Source organism: Pollachius pollachius (genome assembly GCF_949987615.1).
Source record: "Pollachius pollachius genome assembly, chromosome: 8".
Taxonomy (NCBI): domain Eukaryota; kingdom Metazoa; phylum Chordata; class Actinopteri; order Gadiformes; family Gadidae; genus Pollachius; species Pollachius pollachius.
In genome coordinates, this window is record NC_136941.1 from 14,392,857 (window position 1) to 14,415,751 (window position 22,895).

The 22,895-nt window shown below is 45.9% G+C and overlaps 1 protein-coding gene across 1 annotated transcript in view; it reads left to right on the top strand.

Moving 5' to 3' along the window:
* The window catches only part of LOC307078925 (metabotropic glutamate receptor 7-like), a gene marked incomplete at both ends in the record, with an annotated part of 49,853 nt that overhangs the window by 22,786 nt on the left and 4,172 nt on the right, over positions 1–22,895 (top strand). Inside the window, 6 exons of the mRNA XM_079740960.1 lie at positions 4,439–4,574; positions 5,089–5,243; positions 6,219–6,356; positions 8,763–8,963; positions 12,467–12,606; positions 14,772–15,710. Coding sequence (XP_079597086.1) covers positions 4,439–4,574; positions 5,089–5,243; positions 6,219–6,356; positions 8,763–8,963; positions 12,467–12,606; positions 14,772–15,710 — 1,709 coding nt within the window. The remainder of the gene's footprint in view (positions 1–4,438; positions 4,575–5,088; positions 5,244–6,218; positions 6,357–8,762; positions 8,964–12,466; positions 12,607–14,771; positions 15,711–22,895) is intronic.

The following is a 22,895-nucleotide window of genomic DNA, read 5'->3' on the forward strand; positions in this document are numbered from 1 at the left end:
AATGTTCACCTTCAACAGAACCAAACTGTCCTCTGGATCCCACCTTGACCCCCCCAGATTCTGAACCAATACCCATTAATCTGGGACTCGACGCGCTCTCCTCTGACAGTCACGTGAGGGTAAGCCCACTAAAATGAAAAAAAAGCTAATGCTATCGCTGTGGCGCAGACATGATGATTAGAAGTTCAATAGTCATGAATATTTCATCCGGTTGCAATCATGGCCAGTGTGATCACTCAGCGTGCTTCAAAATGCTGTTTGTGGTTCTGCGGTTGGTGTTGGGGAGAGGGACGCCGGCCCAAAGTGCAACCTGCCTCCTGGAGCTTTTATTAACCCTTTCTGGGCTCTGCGTCTTTGAGGAAAACCGTTGGTATCTCAGTCGTCATATCAACATCCCCCCCAAGCCCTGCCCCCCTTGGCTCCCCCCTTCCTCCCCTTAATGAAGAGTGGTGCGTCTCACACTAATGCACACTAATGTAACGAGATGTTCAAACAGCTGCCAAAGAGGACGGCGAAATGATGTTGTTCACATCGACACATCATCGCCACTAAGATGCAGTCATGAGACACTGTTTTGCATTTATATACACTCGAGGCTTGGCACTGAGTTCCCTGGCTCCTGGATGAATGCCTCTGTACTGTATTCTGTCGTGAAGCCTTTAAGTATGGAGCACCATAAGCACACGTATAGATCAAAGGCACTTGGGGGTAGAAACGACAGTGGCGTGTGACGGATTACAGGAAACAACAACAACAACAACTAAATGTATTTCTCGTGTATTACCTAAAATCGGCAGAGGCACGATCACAGAGGAGGAAATGGGAAAGGGATGGATTTCAAGGCAGACTTGCATGGTTACAGGAACACGATGCCAAGGATCGGGCTCACAAGATTTTTTTTCTCTCCTCTAGATTCTCCTTTTTTGTAACTGCTCGGTTGAGTTCCCACAAAATGTCAGACACATTAGCAGAATTCTTTCTTCACTCTTCAAGAACCTTCCAGCAGACTAATGCATTAGGGCTGCCATTACAGCAAGTTCAGACCGTGGCGCTGGTCAATGCTTATCGATCCTTTTCCTGACTTGCTTTCCCGTCTTCTCTGACTTAGTTTTCTGCAGTTTTCTGTTACACATGTTTGCCGTGATTGCTTTGTCTGTTTCCATCTGGGTTCAGGCACACGTTGTACCTTTGGTTCCTTCTGATCAAACTTTATAAAAACACTTTTGTGAAAGAGGTTGCAGCAGCCTGCCATTGATGTGCTTTCCCATTGCAAGTTCCTACTGTAAAAAACATTCTGAATTGCAATAGGATTTCTTCTGTCCTTTTTTCGGGGCGCCTGTGTGTGTGTCTGTGTGTCTGCAGGGTAGAGGGAATTGAAGGTGGAATGTCTACCCATCCGGGAGCAGGGGATGATAAATGTAATTGGATCGTTATGGATTACCTCGCGGCATGGAACTGCGAGAGAAGAGAAGGTGACTGTTGGGTCCAAGTCACCCTCATTCTGATTGAGACGGGTTGGACCAAGGGAGAAAAGGCTTCATTGCTGCCTCTCCCACCTACCGCTCGTATTTAGCATCACATAATATTTAATGGCTGTGCCTTCGAGTCAATGCTATGCATGGCGGTCATCACTGGTATGTGTGCGGACACACCAAACTATATTTATTTTCAATCTTTTGAATGTCTTTTCATGTGCAGTGAACACACACATCTCCCTGCTAGGGGTGGTATGACTACAGCACAGCTCCCAGTGGCAGGTGTGTTGAGTCTGACCCTAACTCGCCAGACTGGCAACACCCAGACAGGCCTGGCATTTACATCTGCCAGTTCTCCCTCCCTCCCCCAGCCTGACATCTTACTGACAGACAGACTGACGGAAATCTCTTCGAGATATTAATTAATTTACGCGCCGGTCAGCAGCCTTTAGGACGGTCTCTGGTGGGTGGGCGTGTTCTCGGCCCTCTCTCTCGCTCTCTCTCTCTCTCTTGATCTCTCTCTCTCTCTCTTTCTCTCTCTCTCTCTCTCTCTTGATCTCTCTCTCTCTCTCTCTCTCTCTCTCTCTCTCTCTCTCTCAGTTTCTCCCGACCTCTCTGTCTCTCTCTCTATCTCACCATCTCTCTCTCACTTTCACTCTCTATCTCTCTCTCTTGCTCTCACTCTCTCTCTCTCTCTCTCTCTCTCTCTCTCTCTCTCTCTCTCTCTCTCTCGCTCACTCATATATGTGATGCTTTATATATGATTAATTTCTGACAGTGTCCGACAGTGATATCTGCAAACTCCAACATTTCCCCTCTCAGGCATTATTCAGGGGCGACACTATCCACCTTCCCCAAATGGAAAGGCTCAAATGTACAGTATCATAATCTGAGGTCCCCTAAGCCCTAAAGAATGTCTGGGTAGTGGAATCTCAACTGAAAGGGAGCTATCGTCCCTCTGAGAGGCAGAAAAGCCCAGGCTGCTCCACACTTAAGACACCATGCATATTTCATTGTCCCCATGAAGCAAAATCCCTTAGTATCAGCCAGGCCGGTTCTGTTCTTTGTTTTTGCTTTGTTTTTGTGGGTCTATTTGGGTAGGATTTCCAAAAATAACAACCACAAAATACATACCCACATGATTGTTACACCTAACGAGGATTCTTCCTGGCCAACATTTGGATAGGTGATTCACAGCAGCAGTCCCATAGCTATTTGCTAAGTGTTGCAGTTAAGGGGGAACTAGGAAAGTATGTTCTGCCAACTAAAAGCTGTTTATATTAAAGTAATTAGGAGCCTGAGGAGAACAATATTGATCTGACTCTCGGTTTTCCCACGATTTGTATATTTAATGGTTGGATCAAAGAATTGTCAATGGCCTGAGTAGACTATGGATATTTTCAATCGGTTTCGATTGAGTCAATCTAGCTAGATTGTGCTGAAGCAGACAAGCTGTTGATCTGACTTGTACCATAGGTAAGGCTTGATCTTTTCCTCTTAGTATTCACAAGCTTGCTGTTCCTTTTAACCTCACTATTGAGAAGAGAGAAATAGTCCCTTTTTGTAGTGTAGTGGCTATAGTCTTTCTAAACTGTTCCACTTTCTTCCATTTCCGCCGCCTTGCTATCGTTGACCAACATGCCCAACCCCTACCTGCTCCATAATAATCTAAATTAATTGAAACCCGGTTTGGGTAAAAGCCTTTGTGTACCACCATTAGTCAGTAAACCTGTTCATCTTGTTAGCATGTGGATGCTCCTGGTCCAACACGCTTTTTACAGCTGCTAAGGGCCTGACTCAGCCGAAGGCCTACCTTGTGCGCATTGTTTTTGAACCCAGCCTACATGAGTGGGTTTTAAAGTTGACATGTGAAGTGTTTGTCATAGCAGCATCATAGTACCTATTATTATAGATCTTATGTGTTGAAGATGAAATATCAGCTTCAGCAACACACAATGTTATGATGACCTTATGTGTTGCTAGTGGTTCCTCTGCACACCACTGTATTGGTCACATCACAACGGGTTATCAGGAAACGGTTATCTCACTTCAATCACCTTGAGGACATTTGCGAGCAAAGTTCAGGCAAGGTGGTCGTCACAAGCTGCCTGCCAAATATCTGGCAACTATTTAGCGAACCATGGCGGCAATCAGCCCCGTTCAACCTGTACAAACTCATTAGTGATGACCTGTCTGGGAATGGTTTATTGTCATCATTAATATCCTCTTTGTTCAGTAGCTGCTCCATGCTATCTGCTCCACCCAGCAACCAGAATGATGAGATAATACACACAAAACTCCCAATGGCAAGAATACCTATCTGTCTTGTAATGTCGATCTGGGACTTGTACCGCGGTAGGGGTGGATTATTGGATTAGTCTATAACAGTCATAAACCCGGACACCCCTCTCTGCTGATTGGAGGAATCCACCGGCACTGAGGTAAGGCCTGAATTGGTGAGAACGGTGCAAACACTTATCTAGCAAGATAAGTGTTGCCTGGATTTATATATATATATGTATATAAAATTGTTTAATGGAATTCCTTTTTAATCTGTCACAGTAGGATTTTCTATTAGATAGGCTACAGAATGCATGATCTTGTTTTATTTAGAATCCTCCACAGCTGAGTTGGGAGAAAAAAAATAGTTCTGACTCTTATCATTTATATTGTCTGGGCTTCTGTCCTGGGTTGGGAACGAGTGAAGAAGGAAAGGAGTGAACGGATGGGATCATTAATTGACCTGATAAAACAAGAAGTTGAGTGAATGAACTGATGAACGAGTGGCCAATCAAGGCGTCAAACCAAGGACAAACACAATGAATGAACGAGTGAGTGGATGACGGCTGAAGGAAAAAGCAAGATGATTGGGTTATGCATCAGAACGTGACGTGCGATGCGGAGGTGGGTAAGCATATCCGCGAGGGTCCCTTATCCTCTGTTTGCTTTGCTTCCTTTCAAAGGGGGGATCTGCATCGCTCAGTCTTTGAGGATTCCCCATAACTCCAAGCTGGAGGATTATGACAAGGCCGTCCAACAGCTGCTGGAAACCCAGCACTCAAGGGCAGTCGTCATCTTCGCCAGTGAAGAAGACATACGGTGAGGCGTGAACAACATCCACATTGTTCAAGGGGGTGTTGATGGGCTGCCATATCCAGGTTTTTAATCTCTGTGGAACAACAACACTCCCCCCCCCCCTTCCTGCCCTACAATGGGCCGGAGGCGAAAACAGATTTACTGTGTGTACAGTGGTTAGGCAAACATGTCAAATTATTTTGGAAAAACCGAGATACTGTTCATTTAAAAGGGCCCCTTGGGAAATATCCATAGGAAGCGGAGTCAGATAAAATGAACACATTTGTTTTCATTGTATAATGGGGGAATTCGATTTATGTTGATACTCATAGCATGAACAGAGACATTTTGTACCTTTTCAACACTGTTATGCTCTCAAGAATATTGTTATTTATTCTCAGCAAAAACTCTATAAATATATGTTTTGCATAGGCTTTTGTCGTCATGGCTCGCGGCACCACTTAGACATTCAGATTGACGCCTTACCTTATTCGGAGAGCCTTTCGCAATGCAACTCACACATGGATGTTCTCAACAGGGGAGTTCTTAACGCCACCAAGAGAGCCAATCAAGTGGGCCACTTCCTGTGGATTGGATCTGACAGCTGGGGTGCCAAGGGCAGCCCCATCCACCAGCTAGAGGAGGTTGCTGTGGGGGCTATCACCATACTGCCCAAACGCTCGTCCATTAAAGGTAAGCGACCGCCAAACTCAGATAGATGCCCGCCTGATCCTCTCTGCCCCTAGGTGACCATGTCTCGATGAAATAAGGAAATGAAGGTAATTGTGTTTTTAGTTTGAGGAACCAAAAACCAAACCGGTAGAAGAGTGGCTTCCCAGTATGCGGCCTCGTGATGGCTCTGTCCAGCAGGGCATTCTTAATAACCATTATTTCATTAAGAGACTTTTATCACACTTGCTTGAATCAGGGATGTCCAGTTGGAGACAATATTCACTTTAAGTCAGGAGGCTTAAAGCCCCCTCAGGATAAAAGGTTGTCAGTTATCTCTATGAATCAATGAGTTCATGAGCTCCTATGAGAAATAAACATGGACATCATTACGGAAAAAGAGAATGCCCACATTTGTATGCCTATTGTTGTTCTAATGAGCGTGCTGCGTGTCTGATCCGTGTGTCCATAGGAACCTTCAGAAGAAGCATAAACAAAGCTCTTAGGAAGCGAGAAACAAGCTTCCTCGTATCTCTATGGGAGCTGGCATACATACTGTACCTCCTGAGCTAGTGTGTGCACACAATTCCACTGAATTCTGCTTTGTACTTATTAACAAAATTAATGGCCCATACCTTGAATCCAGCTGTGTTTTAATGAACATCACGAAGCAAACAAAATGTTCAGCACCTACAGGACCGAGCAAGCTGTGGCAACAGGCTGTGGCACTAATCCGCTTCCCCAGTTATTTATTATGCATCCTGTCTTTAAAATTAATGTTATTTCCTGGATGAAAGAAATTACTAAAGATCCACAGGGCTTAGGAGGAAGGGAAACCACAATGGTCACATTATGATGAAAGAGTATCCCTAGCATGATTCGCTTCCTAAAGTTCACGGGGAAATCCGCCCCTCTCTTCCCCCAGGTTGGGCACATCACTTTGAGTTAATGTTCATTCTCTTATTTTCACTGAATTCGCCCCCTCTCCTCCTCCACCAGGATTCGACGAATACTTCACCGGACTCACGCTGGAGAACAACCGCAGGAACGTGTGGTTCGCAGAGTTCTGGGAGGAAAACTTTGACTGCCGGCTCCTCAGCTCGTCCAAGAGAGAGGACACCAGCCGTAAATGCACAGGTGAGAGGAGCTAACGAGGGGAACGTCGGCTCGTTGCACCTGAACCACGACATCCAATCTCTGCTCTGAGTCGCCACCAACATGGAAATACTTTAGCTTTGCACTGGCGGTGTGGCTGTATGGCATTGTCTTTTAATAAGCTGCTCGAGTGGCCGGGACTGACAGAGAGCCCCTATCACCAGGTGCGAGGCGACCCAGCAGGCCCGTTGGGGAGGAAGGGGTTGTTAGCATTGAGATAATAATAGCCATGCCATATTAGCCATGCTAAGGTCAGGGCCCTTGAGGCGGAAGGCTTATCACTCAATGGCACTCATGGTTCACCGATGGACAGCATGATGCAGCCCAGTCATGGGATTTAAAGACAACGTATAAGCACGGTGGATAGGAGGCCGGCAGCATGCGTCACTTTTATAGGACTGGGCGTTTAAAGAATTGGCGGCGACATTTAACTCTAAGCAAAGTAAACCACAGTGGCTGTTCTTGATTCAATTTGTAAGCATCAGCGTTTTGGCAGTAATGATAGTGTTGGTTAGAAGATATGCAATTCATCTGGGTACTCCCCGCCTTTATCCGCCAACGGGTTTGACAGGCAGGTGTATGCTCTGAATATATTTACCAACTAGCTCATGGCTCTGATTATTCTGGCATGCATAATGCAGAGGACGTCCACGACACAAACAGTACAAATAACAAGTTAATTGTCATTGGTAGGGGCGTCAAAATCTAGTAGAGGTTTGCATTCCTTTTGTTAGCCAAACAAAGGGTACTTTTCACACGAGGGATCTAAAATGCGGGCCCATCTTCTATGCTACAAGTTCCATTCCGACGAGAATTAGTTTCCGTTTCAGAACTGAAACCCCTGGACAACCCTTCGTGTTTCCATTTGATGCCAGAACCCTCTATTTTATATTCATGAATGCCAGTTGCTGCTTTTACATTGGAAGCCTTTGCATTCAGCCCTAAAACTTGGGAAAATCCTAAGTCATATATGTTGGCTTTATTGGTATTGGGCTCTATGGATTGCCGTCCTTCATGCTTTATACTCCCCTACGGTGATCTTTTGGGAATAATATGCTCTTTCCCTTCGCACCCAATTCCATGCAATTTCTCCATAAGCCTGTCATTTATTTGTTTTGTGTTGCATCATTACCATTAATAATTCTGAAATGCTTTATAACTATCATTTTTTCGGCGGTCTGTTTCATGAAGTTTTATTTGCTAAATAATAGAATGGGTTTAAAATATAATGTGACTGAAAAAATATTTTAAAGGCATTGTTTATGATGTATTCTACACAGGGGAGGTGTTTTAAAGCAGGCATGGTGAGCACAGTGAACAGAATAGTGAGGCTGTAAAATCATGAAAGTGCTACAGAATGAACCACAGAATGAAATGCTCACTTTCCCTTTTGCTTCGATCCTGTGCAGAAGGATTAAAACAAATCAAATCTCTTTTGCTCGTTATTGTTATTATTCGATGTGATTATAACATATTGGTAGTAATACGGAAGTAGTTACTTTAAGCGATCCATTCTGGACCTGTCTGTCACGAAAATTGCCATAGTCTGTCATCTCCACCAAATGATGCTTTCTCTATTTGTCTTTGCTAATCGGTTTAGGGTTATTGCCGAGTTTGAACAATGAGTCTGGGAAAAAAATTGGATAAAAACCTTTATTTGTATCAAAAGCTACAGCCTTCTTTGGGAAACTGTGGAACCCTGGTAAATGTCTGCTCAAATACTTCATGCAGAACCATAGTGAAGAATACAGTGCAGTAATGGAGTATGGACAGTATGGAAGTAAAATAAAAGTAAATAGAGGCGAATACAGTGTCTGAAATGTTCAATTTGAATCACATTGCAATTTCCTTTGTTCTTTGTCTTGCCTCTCCTATAAATATTAACCCAATAAAGCTCATCCCACATGTCAACTCAACTCTCAGACTAGTAAAGGTACTTAATTTACCCGTCCAATGCAACAGTCTCTTTCCTCTCAGAAGCACTGATCATGAAACACAGTGTTTGCGGTAGACTTTAGCCCCTTTAAGAATTGATATTTAAATCAAACTAAGAAATGCATTCAAACGTATTCAACCAAATGTCTCGGCGTCTACAACGGCGAGCGACGAACCCGTTCATCCTTTGGGTTGTTTGGCTCCCTGGTTTCCCTCCGTACCGCCGTCGGCCTCATCCGCGGTGCCAATCACCTTCAGAAGCTCAGTGTGGGGGAAACAACCAGCGGGGGAGGGGGGGCGTCTGGCAGGGGGGCCGAGCGGCGGGCGGGGGCCCGCTGACGATGACACACGTGGTGACAAGTGAAGCGATGACCAATCTGTCTGACTGGCTGTCCTCCTGCCCCCTCTTTCTGTCTGCCCTGTCTCCCCTCATCCCCCCCCCCCCCCCCCCAGGCCAGGAGCGCATCGGGATCGACTCCAGGTACGAGCAGGAGGGGAAGGTGCAGTTTGTGATCGACGGCGTGTACGCCATGGCGCACGCGCTGCACACCATGCAGCGGGAGCTGTGCCCCGACTACCCGGGCATCTGCCCCGACATGGAGGCGGCGGACGGCAAGGCGCTGCTCAAGTACATACGCAACGCCACCTTCAATGGTGAGCAATGGTGTGTGTGTGTGTGTGTGTGTGTGTGTGTGTGTGTGTGTGTGTGTGTGTGTGTGTATAGGAATGAGGTAAAACTAACTTTATATCTATATATATATAATATTTACCTCCCTGGAAATGCGTAGTCTCTCTGAAATGACACATTTTCCATGGCTACCTTCTCCTGCATGAGTAGCAGTCTCATTTCCTTATATAAATGTACTGTATACAGTATATATAGTCACTATATATAGCTTGCCTTCCACTGTTGCAGTTGTAAGCTACGGAAATAATCCTGTGGAAGAGATGATTCTCCCCACTATCTACCACAAGTGATGATATATTCACAAATCATTACATTTGATAATGTTAGTCCTTTTGTGCCATTGGCAATCATATTTGGCCTTTTCCTTTGTCACTGTATTTTGGCAAGATAAGTGTGTGTTAGCTGGTGTGTTTTTGTGTGCCTGTGTTTGTGTGTGTGTGTGTGTGTGTGTGTGTGTGTGTGTGTGTGTGTGTGCGTGTGCGTGTGTGTGTGTGTGTGTGTGTGTGTGTGTGTGTGTCCGTGCGTGTGTGTGTGTGTGTCCGTGCGTGTGTGTGTGCATGTGTGTATGTATGTTTATATGTCAGTGTTTGTGTATGTGTCTACATTTGTGTGTGTGTGTGTCTCTGTGTATGTCTTGTCTGTCTGTCTGTGTGTGTGTATCACGGCTAATGTGTGTTTGGGACTGAATCAGTGAGAGCTTTGTGGATGGCCCTACTGTGCCGCAGACACCGAGCTAAGGAGCGGCGGGAAAGGCAGAGACCATGAGAGCAGGGAGCGCGGGAGAGGAAGGAACGGGATAATGATGCGAAGAGCACAGCAGTGAATCCCGAGCAGGCCCACGCTATACTCAGCAAAGCAACACGGCACTTTTGTCATGTCTCACTTCTGAAGCCCCATTTGAATCTATAAATCTTTCATCCAATATAGTGCCCTTACTAAACAGTCTATACAGATCATTTGTTCCCTTGGAATGTGCCAGGCGGGGGGGAAATGGAATGGAATTCATAATGGCTTTTGCTCCACGCAAACAGACATTTTCATTTGGGTTAACGTAAGTGTATATGTGTGTGTGTGTGTGTGTGTATGTCTCATCGACACGTATGTGTCTGTGTGTATGTGTGTGTCTGTGTGTGGGTATACGTGTGCCTGTGTATGTCGGTGTATGCGCCTGTGTCTGTCGAATGTGTATGTGTGTGTGTGTGTGTGCATGTGTGCATATGCGTGTGCCTGTGTATGTCTGTGTGTGTGTCTGTCGGTCTATCGCATGTGTATGTCTGTGTATGTGTGTGTGTCTGTTTTTCTGTCTGTCTGTGTGTGTGGGACATTTCTGTGGCGCATTGGCTACTTTCTTGCCTCAGTGGTAAACAGTTGTAAACACTTTGTCAACATCTCCTCGCTTTCCGCGCAGTGTTGACTTGTCTGCTGTCTTTATTTGCTGGGAGCCAAAGTGACAGGTTAGCGTGCCTGCCACCCTCTGAGTTTGTTTCATCACAATTCAGAGACAAAAAGTGATGTTCTGCATGTCCCGACGGGCTTCTGTGGTCCACATCGGTACGCTCGCTGCTTCGTCAGTCAACAGAGACAATGCGACGACACCAAACAAAAAAAGAGTTACAAATGCGTTCCCCGTCGGTGTGCCATGTGTCTCCTGTTAAACAGTATTGTGTGATTGCTGCTCAGTCAGCTTTTAAATGCTACAACTTTCTGTCTCTGGCCGCCTCTGCGTTTCCTACCAGGCTGCAGGCTCTTTGGTGGAATGTTCAATGACAAACGTCCTTGTGCAGAATGAAACTGGAGGGAGCTGCTATTCCCCGCGGCCTCAGACTAAAAAGGAGAGGTGCTTAGCCTTTCATCCAACCATCCAGAGGCAGAGATCTACATATGAGCCACCCTACCCCAACTCCTCCACCAACACCAAGCAGTTTGGACACGATGCTGCTGCTGCCGCTGCTGCTGGTCGTGTCCTTAGACTTTTTTATAGCCTCGCCATTAGGGTAGGCAATTCCCCTTGCTGAATGTCACCTGACGACCACACCGTCCACTCTTCCCTCCACCTACCTACCTTCCTTCCTACCTACCACCCAATTTCCCTTTAAAAAAGATAACTGAAATACACGCTGATGCATGTGGGGGATTATTCGGAGCACCAAGGTTATAAGACTTTATCCCTTTGACTTACTATACGGGGCTGTATAAACAACACTGCAACATTTTTCTTGCTCACCTGCCTCGTCGTGGTTTAATGCGTTGCCTGTGAACGGGATCTCTTCCGACATTTACGTTTATCTGCTTAAGCGATCCTCCGGGACGAAGCCACTCACCCGCGGACTGTCAAGAGGCAGGAGCCCACCATGACAGTGGAGGCAACACACACCCGATTTGGGTTTTAAGAGCTGATTATTTATAGTGCTTTGATTTAGAGTGCATCCCGTTCATTGTTTCATTTGGAGGGTTTTAATTGAGACGTGTTGTCGACGGCGGTCCGTCTCGGCTTATTGGAGGAGCTTGAAACGTGGCCGAAGATGCACACCATGCTTACATCAATAGTCTGCTTATTTATTAATGCCGCAATTTACCTGAACATACCTATTTAAATATTTACGGCCATGGTATAGAGGAATAAGTCGGTTTTACAGACACACTCACTGCATTCTATAATGTACATCGTTAACATCATCTTGGTTTTACCATTCAGCAATTTATACTTCTACCACTGGCACACACACAAGGGGGTCCAGTACAAACACAAACACACACCCCTCCTATAGTGTGTGTACGCACCTACACACTGCACACATGCACACACACACACACATGCACACACACACACACCCCTCCAACAAAGTAAGTCTATTGCCAGAGCACAATGATTTCAGGTGTCCACAGTCTTGACTGAGCTTATTAGCGGAGATCTTCTTGGCAGTGCTTAAGATTGGCTGCAGCGCAATGGCCAGATGTGACTCCCTGTGACCCAATTCCATCCCCCTTCTTCTTTCTTTGCGCCCTTTCTTCTTCACGCGAACGCTGTGCGATTGAAACGTGCAAACTTTTGTCCCGTTGATCTGCGAGTCGATCTCGAACAGCGGTATCTTATGTCATTAGGGCCGCAGATGTGGAGAACGCACAGCTGTTGAGGTCTCTCACTGCACCAGACAGACGCATCTAATGATGTTGTCCTTGCCTTAGCGCCCTGTTGTCATTGTGCTCCTCCCTGGGCCCTCTTGCGTAAGCTTGATACATAGGCAGCAGGTGAGGAAGGGAGCTATCTTCGTCGGCCAGAACTCGCTCCGCCCGGCTACAAACCCTCGCCGCTGCACATTTTGATTAAGCACAGTGGATTTAGGTCAGAGACCCAATGCATCGTGTCATATTTACTAGCCTACATAATCACGCTACCTCTACATAAAACACAATAGTATTGTTGCATGGTCGTGCATTTTAGCCAGCATTATTAATGCTTCTTCTACAGGCAGCGCTGGCACTTTTGTCATGTTTAACAAGAACGGAGACGCCCCGGGTCGCTACGACCTGTTCCAGTTCCAGACGACCAACAACTCCAACCCCGAGTACAAGGTGGTCGGCCAATGGGTGGACTCGCTCCAGCTGAGGGTATGCAAATATATGTATGAAGGTTATACGTCTGAAGGGGGACACAACTAGCTGCTTTTCGACATCTTGTCACCGAAACATTACAGATTCCATTAACAAGATGTTAACGGAATCAGTAATGTTTTTCTGTGATGTTATATAGGGACATTACATTATTAATGTGTCTATCTCAGCAAAGAAAACATTTTTCTCAAACGATTTAACGTATCTAACACGGGACGAACGGAGGACATAATTGATAACGATGATGCAAAGCTATAGAATTGCTCTTGAAACAAAATAAAATACTTGACTATTGCTTTCTTCACAAATGTTAGCTTTCCAATTAAATAAATTAAATATATGAAATGCAGAGTAAGCAACTGACAAAACTGGATAAAAACGACGGTGGCCACGTGACAGATCTTTGAGTTTTGGGTCTCCATGGTAACAGCGCTGTTGGTCTCATTACTTTCCACACACATGGTGTGTAATCAGGAGGCTTTCCAGAGAGCACCAGTCATTGTCCCAATAACAAATGGCACCTCCACGCCCTCGGACAAATGGCAGAAGATAATTTGCCGGACACCAGGGAAACAAACCATTTGTCATATAGGTGACAAATGGTTTGCCCCCCCCCAAATACACACACACACACACACACACACACGCACACTCACACACACACGTGGGTGTCCTTGTGTTACTTGAGTATTTCAGCTCAGAGAAATATAGGTTGTATTGTTTCTTGTTTTAACAATATACCAGCTGCTTCAATTGTGGAGATGTTCTCATTTTCTACCAAGTGTTTCATTAAATGAAGGAATTCTTGAAAAGATTTGGCAGTATCAAACAGGGTGCATAAAAATGAATGACGGTTTCGAGATTGCCGATATCAATTACTGACTTGTGTCAACTATATTCCAGGCTCCATGTATTGTTTCTTCAATAATGCAGGCTATGGCTTCTCCCTTGTAGTGTGTCCCTTATCATATATCTTTGAGAGTGCATGGAAACTCATACATGGTAGAACACTCAATAATTGATCATGAGACATAAAATGATATTCTTCTCTCTGTAACCCACATTTTATGCTCTAGAGTTCATCATTTATTGAGATGGCCTAGCCTATGTCAAATCGTTTGTCTTTGTTTTCATTTGACTTATTTCATAAATTTAAATCGCTGGTTTTAAGAGAATATCTCTTTATGAATATCTTATTTATAACTCTTCCTCTTATAAATAAATATAACGATTTTTTCAGGTTATTAACAGCATTGCAAAGACCTGGCGATAAATATCAATGACATACACACGCAAACTATTGTGTAACTTGCAATGCATGCTTCATTCATGCTGTATCAGGAACTAACATCTTTATTTAATATTCATGCTGACTTGGTGTTGTGTCCTCATCCTCACCTTTAACCGTTTAATCACTAAGAACTCCCTACCCCCTCTCTCTCGCTTGCCTTCTCTCTTTCTCCGCCTCTCTCTCGCCTCCTCCCTCTCACCATCTCTCTTTTTCTCTCTCACTCTCAACTTCTCGCTCTCTCACTCTTTCTCTCTCTCTCTCTCTCTCTCTCTCACCATCTCCCTCTCTCTCCCCCTCTCCCTCTCTGTCCCCCCCCACTCTCTCCCTGGGTGGCCCTCTCTCTCTCTCTCTCTCTCTCTCTCTCTCTTTTCTCACTTTCACTCCTTCCCATCCCCCCCCTCTCTCTCTCTCTCCCCCCCTCTCTCTCCCTGTGTGGCCCTCTCTCTCTCTCTCTCTCTCTCTCTCTCTCCCTCTCCATCCCCCACTCTCTCTCTCTCTCCCTCTCACTCCCTCTCCATCCCCCGCTCTCTCTCTCTCTCTCTCTCTCTCTCTCTCTCTCTCTCCCTCTCTCTCTCTCTCTCTCTATCTCTCTCTCTCTCCCCTCTCTCTCTCTCTCTCTCTCTCTCTCCTCTCTCTCTCTCTCTCTCTCTTTCTCTCTCTCTCTCTCTCCCCTCTCTCTCTCTCTCCCCTCTCTCTCTCTCTCTCTCTCTCTCTCTCTCTCTCTCTCTCTCTCTCTCTCCCTCCCCTCTCTCTCTCTCTCTCTCTCTCTCTCTCTCTCTCTCTCTCTCTCTCTCTCTCTCTCTCTCTCTCTCTCTCTCTCTCTCTCTCTCCCCTGGGTGGCCTGCTCTCTCCCGCTGCCGATGACCCCAAGGTGGAGGAGCTCCAGTGGCCCGGGGACTCCGAGGACGAGGTGCCCGTCTCGGTGTGCAGCCTGCCCTGCAAGACGGGCGAGAGGAAGAAGCGTGTGAAGGGCATGCCCTGCTGCTGGCACTGTGAGCTCTGCGATGGCTACCAGTACCAGTACGACGAGACCTCGTGCCGCCTGTGCGCCTACAACATGCGGCCCAACCCCAACCGCACCGCCTGCCAGCCCATCCCCATCGTCAAGCTGGAGTGGAGCTCCCCGTGGGCCGTCATCCCCGTCTTCCTGGCCATGCTGGGCATCATCGCCACCATCTTCGTCATGGCCACCTTCCTGCGGCACAACGACACGCCCATTGTGCGCGCCTCGGGCCGCGAGCTGAGCTACGTGCTGCTGACGGGTATTTTCCTGTGCTACATCATAACCTTCCTGATGATCGGCAAGCCCGACGCGGGCGTGTGCGCCTTCCGCCGCATCTTCCTGGGCCTGGGCATGTGCATCAGCTACGCGGCGCTGCTCACCAAGACCAACCGCATCTACCGCATCTTTGAGCAGGGCAAGCAGACGGTGACGGCACCGCGCTTCATCAGCCCCACCTCGCAGATCGCCATCACCGCCAGCCTGATCTGCGTGCAGCTGCTGGGCGTGCTGGTGTGGTTCGCCGTGGACCCGCCCAACACCATTGTGGACTACGACGAGCAGAAGACGGTCAACCCCTTGCTGGCGCGCGGCATCCTCAAGTGCGACATCACGGACCTGCAGATCATCTGCTCGCTGGGCTACAGCATCCTGCTGATGGTCACCTGCACCGTGTACGCCATCAAGACCCGGGACGTGCCCGAGGACTTCAACGAGGCCAAGCCCATCGGCTTCACCATGTACACCACCTGCATCGTGTGGCTCGCCTTCATCCCCATCTTCTTCGGCACGGCGCAATCGGCCGAGAAGGTGATTTAAGGGTTTCCCTACCGTGGTCTCTCTCCTGTGGTCTCTCTCATGTGGTCTCTCTCCTGTTCTCCTTTTCCTGTTCTCTCTCTCCTGTGTCTTCTCCCCTGTTCTCTCTCCTGTTCCCCTTCTCCTGTTTCTTCTCTCCTGTTCCTTCTCTCCTGTTCTCCCTCTCCTGTTTCTTCTCTCCTGTTCTTCTCCTGCTCCCCTTCTCCTGTTCTCCTTATCCTGTTCTCCTTCTACTGTTCCTTCTCTCTCCTGTTCTCCCTCTCCTATTTTCTCCGGTTCTCCCTCTCCTGTTTTCTCCTGTTCCCCCTTCTCTTCTCCCTCTCCTGTTCTCTCTATCCTGTTTCCCTCTCCTGTTTTCCTCATTTTCTCTTCCTGATCTCCGTCTCCCCCTCCCTTCTCCTGTCCCCCCTCCCCCTCACCTCACCCCTCTTTCTCATTTAGTGTGCCTCTTCTCTCTCCTTTTTGTTTCCCTTTGATTTCCTCAAGCACACTAGAAGTGTAGCGAAGGCACACATCATTATTATTATTATGCATTAGACACTGCAGGCAAACAAAGAAAGGTTTGAGTCAAGGACGTCTTTCGACTTTCAAATTCTTTTCAATTTAAATGCACATGGCTGAAACACATTGCAAGATAATTAAGTCAAGGGGACTACAGAAATGACCAAGAAAAAGGAAGGGGGGGATTCAAACCGGGAGGAGGATTGAATTGGAAGCAGCACAATGTGTGCAACACGCCCGAGGTTGACTCTGGATTGCGGGTGCATGAAGGCAGCATGTTATCATAGCTCTTAGCTCCGGAACCACAATGAACAGAGATATGATTAGGTCTCATTCTGGGGAAGGCACAGGAGAAGGAAGATTGGGAGGAGTTGGAGAAAGGAGAAGGAGGAGAAGCACTCGGATGGGGTGGAGGAAAAGGGGGGAGGGGGGAATTCAGTCCCTTGGCGACAGGATCCAAGCAAGGAGGATCCACTTGAGACGATGGACGTGATTGAGAGCGAGGCAGCATGACAACCCTCTCCGAGACACTCATATACACACGCACACACACACACACACACACACACGCTAACACACGCACACACACACACAGACACACATACGCTCACACACAAACACACACATACATACACACACACACGCACAAACACGACACATGCACACACACTTGCTGGCACGCATGTACGCAGGCACACCCATGTCCTCCTCGATGCTGGCCCTGCCGTGGATCCTTTGTGCTCATGGGCGTTGTGCGTGCGATGCCGGCAGCCTCCTCGCATCGCACAGCCCAAGGTATACACATGATAACGCTGAGGGGAGGTTTTCTGCTGACAGAATATCGATGCAGACAGGAAAGTGTTACTCCTAACCTTTCGAGAGGCGCGCCATTCAATATCCTTCCTGCTAGGCTACCACATGAGATGGATCGCAAACTGACTCTCCCCGTCTCAATTTGCTGCTGATTTCATAGATGAATTACACCCTCAGCAGCGATTAGGAGTTCATTATGTTACTCGCGGCAGCTAGCGAGTTGCTAATGTGTTTATCTTTTCCTCTATGCTGTTAACTCCCTTCACACACACCCATATGTCACGCATGCATACGCGCGCAGACAAACACGCACACTCTGACACACACTCATTCACCTGCTGCAGTGGTACAGGACAGAGGGCGAGACTGGGCCGTGTAACCTTGCTACCTGCCTTTGTAGCAGCTAAAGAGTGTCTACCCTGCAGGCGTCATATGGGATGCTATAGAGGGATTGTGTGCATGCCTCACAGCACAGTATAGGAGTTAATTTATTTCACTTGAGGCCAGAAGCGAGATTGTAAGCGTTCTGTGGACGTGTAGGCTCTCCCGGGTGAAGGAGAAAGACAAATGCAGTACAGTGTTTCCCTTTGCGCTCCAATATCTATCCGGACATAAATATAAAATACTGTGTGTGCGTGTGTGTGTGTGTGTGTGTGTGTGTGTGTGTGTGTGTGTGTGTGTGTGTGTGTGTGTGTGTGTGTGTTTGTGTGTCTCTATCTTTTGTTTTCTTTGTGTGTGTTTGTGTGGGGGGGGGGGCGGGGGGGTATCTGTGTGTGTGTGTGTGTGTGTGTGTGTTTATGTGTGTGCATGTGTGTGTGTGTATGTGTGTGCGTTTGTGTGTTTATAGGTCTGTGTCTATGATCCTGCATTATTTACATTTGTGTTGTTTGTTCTTCCCCCTATGGCTGAGCACCAATATTTGAGAACCAATGTGAGTCGAACCAAAGAAATAACAACATCAAAGAAACCTGAAAACACGCTAAGATGAATGAATCCCACCACCCGGCACACACACACACACACACATGCACACACATACTGTTAACACGCACACACATACAAACACAAACACACAGGGAGATGAAAACAGCTTTTAATTCAAATGATCCATTGTTTATCAGGCTGGTACATCTAAATGGCCGCCCCCATTTTGGGAGCTTGGGAGCATTGGAATGTTAGTTTTAATGTTGGTATTAATTAATCATGAAATGATTTGTCATTAGGTGAAGATATTGTTGTGTTGGAAACTGTGTGGTAGTTAAAAAAACAACAATGTCTTCTCATGTGAGACCAGGCAAAATAAAGTTCTCATTAGCCTACTTATGGTATATTAACATCTATTAAGGATTTTACAGTACTAAAACTCTCTTGAGCCCTCTCAATATGAAAAAAATCCCATGATGCATCTGATGTACACTAAAAAGAAACATACCTGGATTGAAACCAAACAGATGATTGCTGATAAAACCACAACCATAGAAATTGCATAATGTACAATTATGGTTATAGTACTCTATAAATAATTGCCGTACAGCGTGTTAGACAGAGAGCAGAATTGAAGTACTTAATATAAACGACCAGAATAAAACAAACAGTAGTGTTGGCAAGGCAAGGCAACAAAACAATGAAAACACTGACCACCCAAGGGACAGGAAGTTGTTAGGAGTGGAAGGGAGATGCAAGAGTTATTTTGAAGAATATTGAAGAAAGAGGGGGAAATAACTTTGTACCGACCTTCAAATAGTACAAACTGAAGGTTTGAAACAAAATTGGGAAAAAACGGTTTCAGTTTGTGGCTAAAAGCACTTATGCTGTTGTTAAATTACATATACAGATACTACTTCCGACAGGAACTTCTCGGAAGCAGTCAAGCCTGCCAGGTTGTATTTTCAAGGCTTATGCGTCATGTATTACATTTCCTCATTAAAATTTAAATTAGCCCAAAAATACATTTTTTACCAGTCGTATTCCAAGCTGCTGCTGGTGAATTTCACTAAGTTATGACATTTTTGTTGAGATGGGAGGTATTTTGAATACGACCGCCATTACCATGTTAAAAAATATATGCGACGTTCAGTAGATTGCATAAACTGGGAATGTCGCCAAAATACCTTATAAAGAAGAATTCACAATCACAGGTTTATTAAATTGTCCGCAGGGCGGTCCGCAGCCTCAACTGTCCCCAAGTGAATAAGACAAACCTTTATTATGCTTTTATAGTGCTATAATAATGTGATTATTGTCAATGGTTATTGTGTCCTTTGTCTCATTATCCCGCCATTTAGACGCAAGACGGCCCTGCTCTGTCAGTGTTGCGTGGGGCTGAGCGACGATGGGCCAGCCATGGTTATTCATGACAATGAGCAGTACACTAGAAAGTAGGCCACCCTAAACAACAAGGGAGCTTCAGGTAGACGATAAGCCTGCTCTCTCGGGCTCTAAAGAGGCGGCATGCATTAGAATCATCCCTTACCTTTGTCCCTTATCTACCACGCTCACGGTTTCTCTTATAGTGCTGTTTAAATTGTCCTCCCATGCACTGTTTTTTCCAAGTGGGTGTAATCTGTTTAGTCTATAAAGAACGCCCGGCATGTGCTGTGGCCTTGATGGAGCCATTTGTCCTGCTGATGAAATGCAAAAATTCACAAGTAATCGTTTTGGAGTTGATGAGGTCATTAATAAATCATGACCGCAGCTATAAATAGAAAAGAGTTGCCGAGCACTTGTTATATCATGGATTTATTTATGTTAAAGAAACAACAATTAATAATAAATGTTGCGTGACAAACCAAAACAAACTTGAAACGAAGAGGCCTGAGAATGTGGGACAAACTCCTACCTAGAAAAAACCAAAGCACCCTGAAAACGATGGTTCAGTGAGGGAACCACACAGCGGGCAGATGCATGTGTGCTTCCTCATTGTGTATGGATTTCACGTGTATGGCTGCTTTTCTGGCAGGTTGTTTTTTTCACGTCTGCTTAATTAGTGCCTCTCGCTCATACCTACAGTACACCTGCATTAAATTAAGCAGCGCACTTCAATAAATCACTCGTGATGTGGTCCCTGTTGTCGCAGCGTATAGAGGCATCACACAGTCAGAATCTCATTAAGCGCTTATCAAAGCTACGCTCAAAAACGCTCGAGCCAAACCCGTGTTTGGGTTTCCATAGAAACCACCAGACAGGTTACCCCATTACCAAACTAGGCATCGCCGCAGACGCTGGGCGGAGTCTTCACCGCTGATTAGAAATGACAGAGCATGCACTGCTTTGGAACCTCTGATCAGCGGGGGCCACCTGTCCAATCACAGACCTGAAGTAAAGGCACTACCTGGAGCAGACACTATTCTCCTCTTTTTACACCGACGTACACAGAGTGAGAGAGAAAGAGAGAGAGAGAGAGAGAGAGATGTTCAGTGAGAGCAGCTTGGTATAGGGCTTGTACATCAGGATGCATCATGGGATTGTTTGTTTGCGATACTCCACAATACTGAGAGGAATCAAGAGAGCTCAAAATCAACGTAAATATACTGTTCTTAGGCTGGGGAAAACCTTGTTTTTGTGTCATCTGAAATGAAAATTACTGTGGCAGTTTCAAACAACACAATGTCTTCCAATAATGACAAATTATCTTACAATTAATTACATAAAATAACATTCCAATGCTTCTTTGCTTCTAAATTGGAGGCGGCGATTGCAAAGTTGTTGCAATGTACAAGCAAGCACCATGATATTCATAAAGATATTAATGCTGCATGGCGCACCAGATCTCCCCCTCTGATGTTGCTCTTCAGAGAAAGGGAAATACACAGAGACAGACAGAGAGAGAGATAACGATACAGAGAGAGAGAGAGAGAGAGAGCATTACAGGCTTGTCTGTAGTGAGTATATTAGATTGAGTATCTGAAAGAGCAACGGAGATCAGAAAACAAAGCGAGGATGACGCACACAAATAGCTCTGTAACAGAAATGAATACCACTGGCGGTGATATTACCCAACGAAAATGATATGCTAATGGTGACATTTTCCTTCTTTCGGGGGCCAACACACTGAGCATTTCGTGGTCTTTCTAGCTTTAGTGGCTACTACGCTCGCGATTGTATGCGCTCATGGCCGATGGTTACTTTGGATGAGCAAAGAGCATTTAAGTGGCAGTTGGTGTTTTCAAGTGGGATGGATCAGCGGAGGAGAGACTTGATGTGCTCTTTATACTGTAACCACAAGCCGCTTTGCTCTTCCAGAGACCCTTGAGCCCTTACAAGAGCCTCCTGCACAAACACACTAAAATGGATGAAAAAAAAGAGCCTTGTCTCTAAAAGATCCCACGAAAAAAGCCAATTATGCCGAAACCGAATGCGTTTTCACATTTCAACCATTAAAAATTAAAAAAGAAAAATCACGAGGGGAAGGAGTGGGGGCGGGGTGTGTGTGCTGGGGGAGCACTTATGAAAATGTGGCTCTCGTGAATGACAGTCTTGTGAATGATCTTGAAACCACTTATCACAGCGCGCAAACCTCTCAGAGGCAACACTCGAAACACCCACAAAGCTTTTGACCGTATTTAAGAATACCACAAGTCTTGTTCCTAATCCGCAGCCCGTCTCTTCCCCTTTGTGGGTGCGAGCTGCGTGGGGGAGCTCCATGTCGTCGGTACAGAGTGTACCCTCCCCGCAATCACTCGGTGCCCAAAACCTCAAACCGCTGATACGCACAGTAACACAAAGCACAAGGTAACGGGACGATATCAAAAGACAAACGACTCCCTGACAAGGGGCGGTATATCAAGCCGCCCTTAGTATATCACGTCCGGTGTATCGGTCTAACCTAGAGTTGACCTAGCGCGAGCGATGGGATAAAAAAAGGAGGCCATCCGAAGAGGTTCAGAAGATTCCAGCGATGCTAGCGTCATTAATACGAATGACCATCTCTCTCTCTCTCTCTCTCTCTCTCTCTCTCTCTCTCTCTCTCTCTCTCTCTCTCCGACCAAGCCCAGTTTAGCTCCAGGTCAGAGTTTAATAAACGCTATTGGATTATTTTTTGCAATGCATGACTGCTCTGCTCCTCCCCTCCCCCTCATGTACAACCGCTCCAACTCCCCAGAACGCCCAGAGCAAATTGGGAGACGGTTCAATTATCTCCTGTTGGCATTTGTCTGACTTTAGGGACAATCCTAACTGTGGCTGGATATGTGGTTTAAGAAACAACAAGAAAACGTCCACAGATATAGCCTATTGTTTGGGCTTTTGTGTTGGCAAAAGGATTGGTGATGATCTAATATCTCTTTTGGCTGATTGCATGGATATTAAGTGGTTATGACTGTCATAAGACCCATCCCAGTTGTGATATGAGTGCTTTAATTGCCTGTAATAAATGCTTTGCCTTCACACACGGTTATATTTACCCAGATCTACTGTTACAATGCTGCAGTCTGGTCGGCTCTGTTTGTTGTTGAAAATCTAGTAAGGGATGTATCCCTTAATACAATACGGATACAATGCAGTGCCATATCATTTGGGACACAATACAGATATAGAAACTATCAAATATAATTCAATACAATACAGATACGCACATCACTGCAATGCAGCAATCTACACCACGATACGGCTCAGACATCACAATGTCACATCATAGTTGGGAAGCATTAGAGAATAGGAATGTGAGTTATTATGATGGTAGTGTTTTACGGTCATTGTTTAGATAGTTCATTTCTGAAATTTCTGTTTTGAAACCAGCCACAGTGCTTCTCGCGGAAAAACAACTATTTAATCAGCCTACTTGACACTATATTTACGATTGTTTAGGATTTCACAGCACTAGAACTCTCTTGAGCCCTCTCGACATGACAGGAGTATTGGCAACAA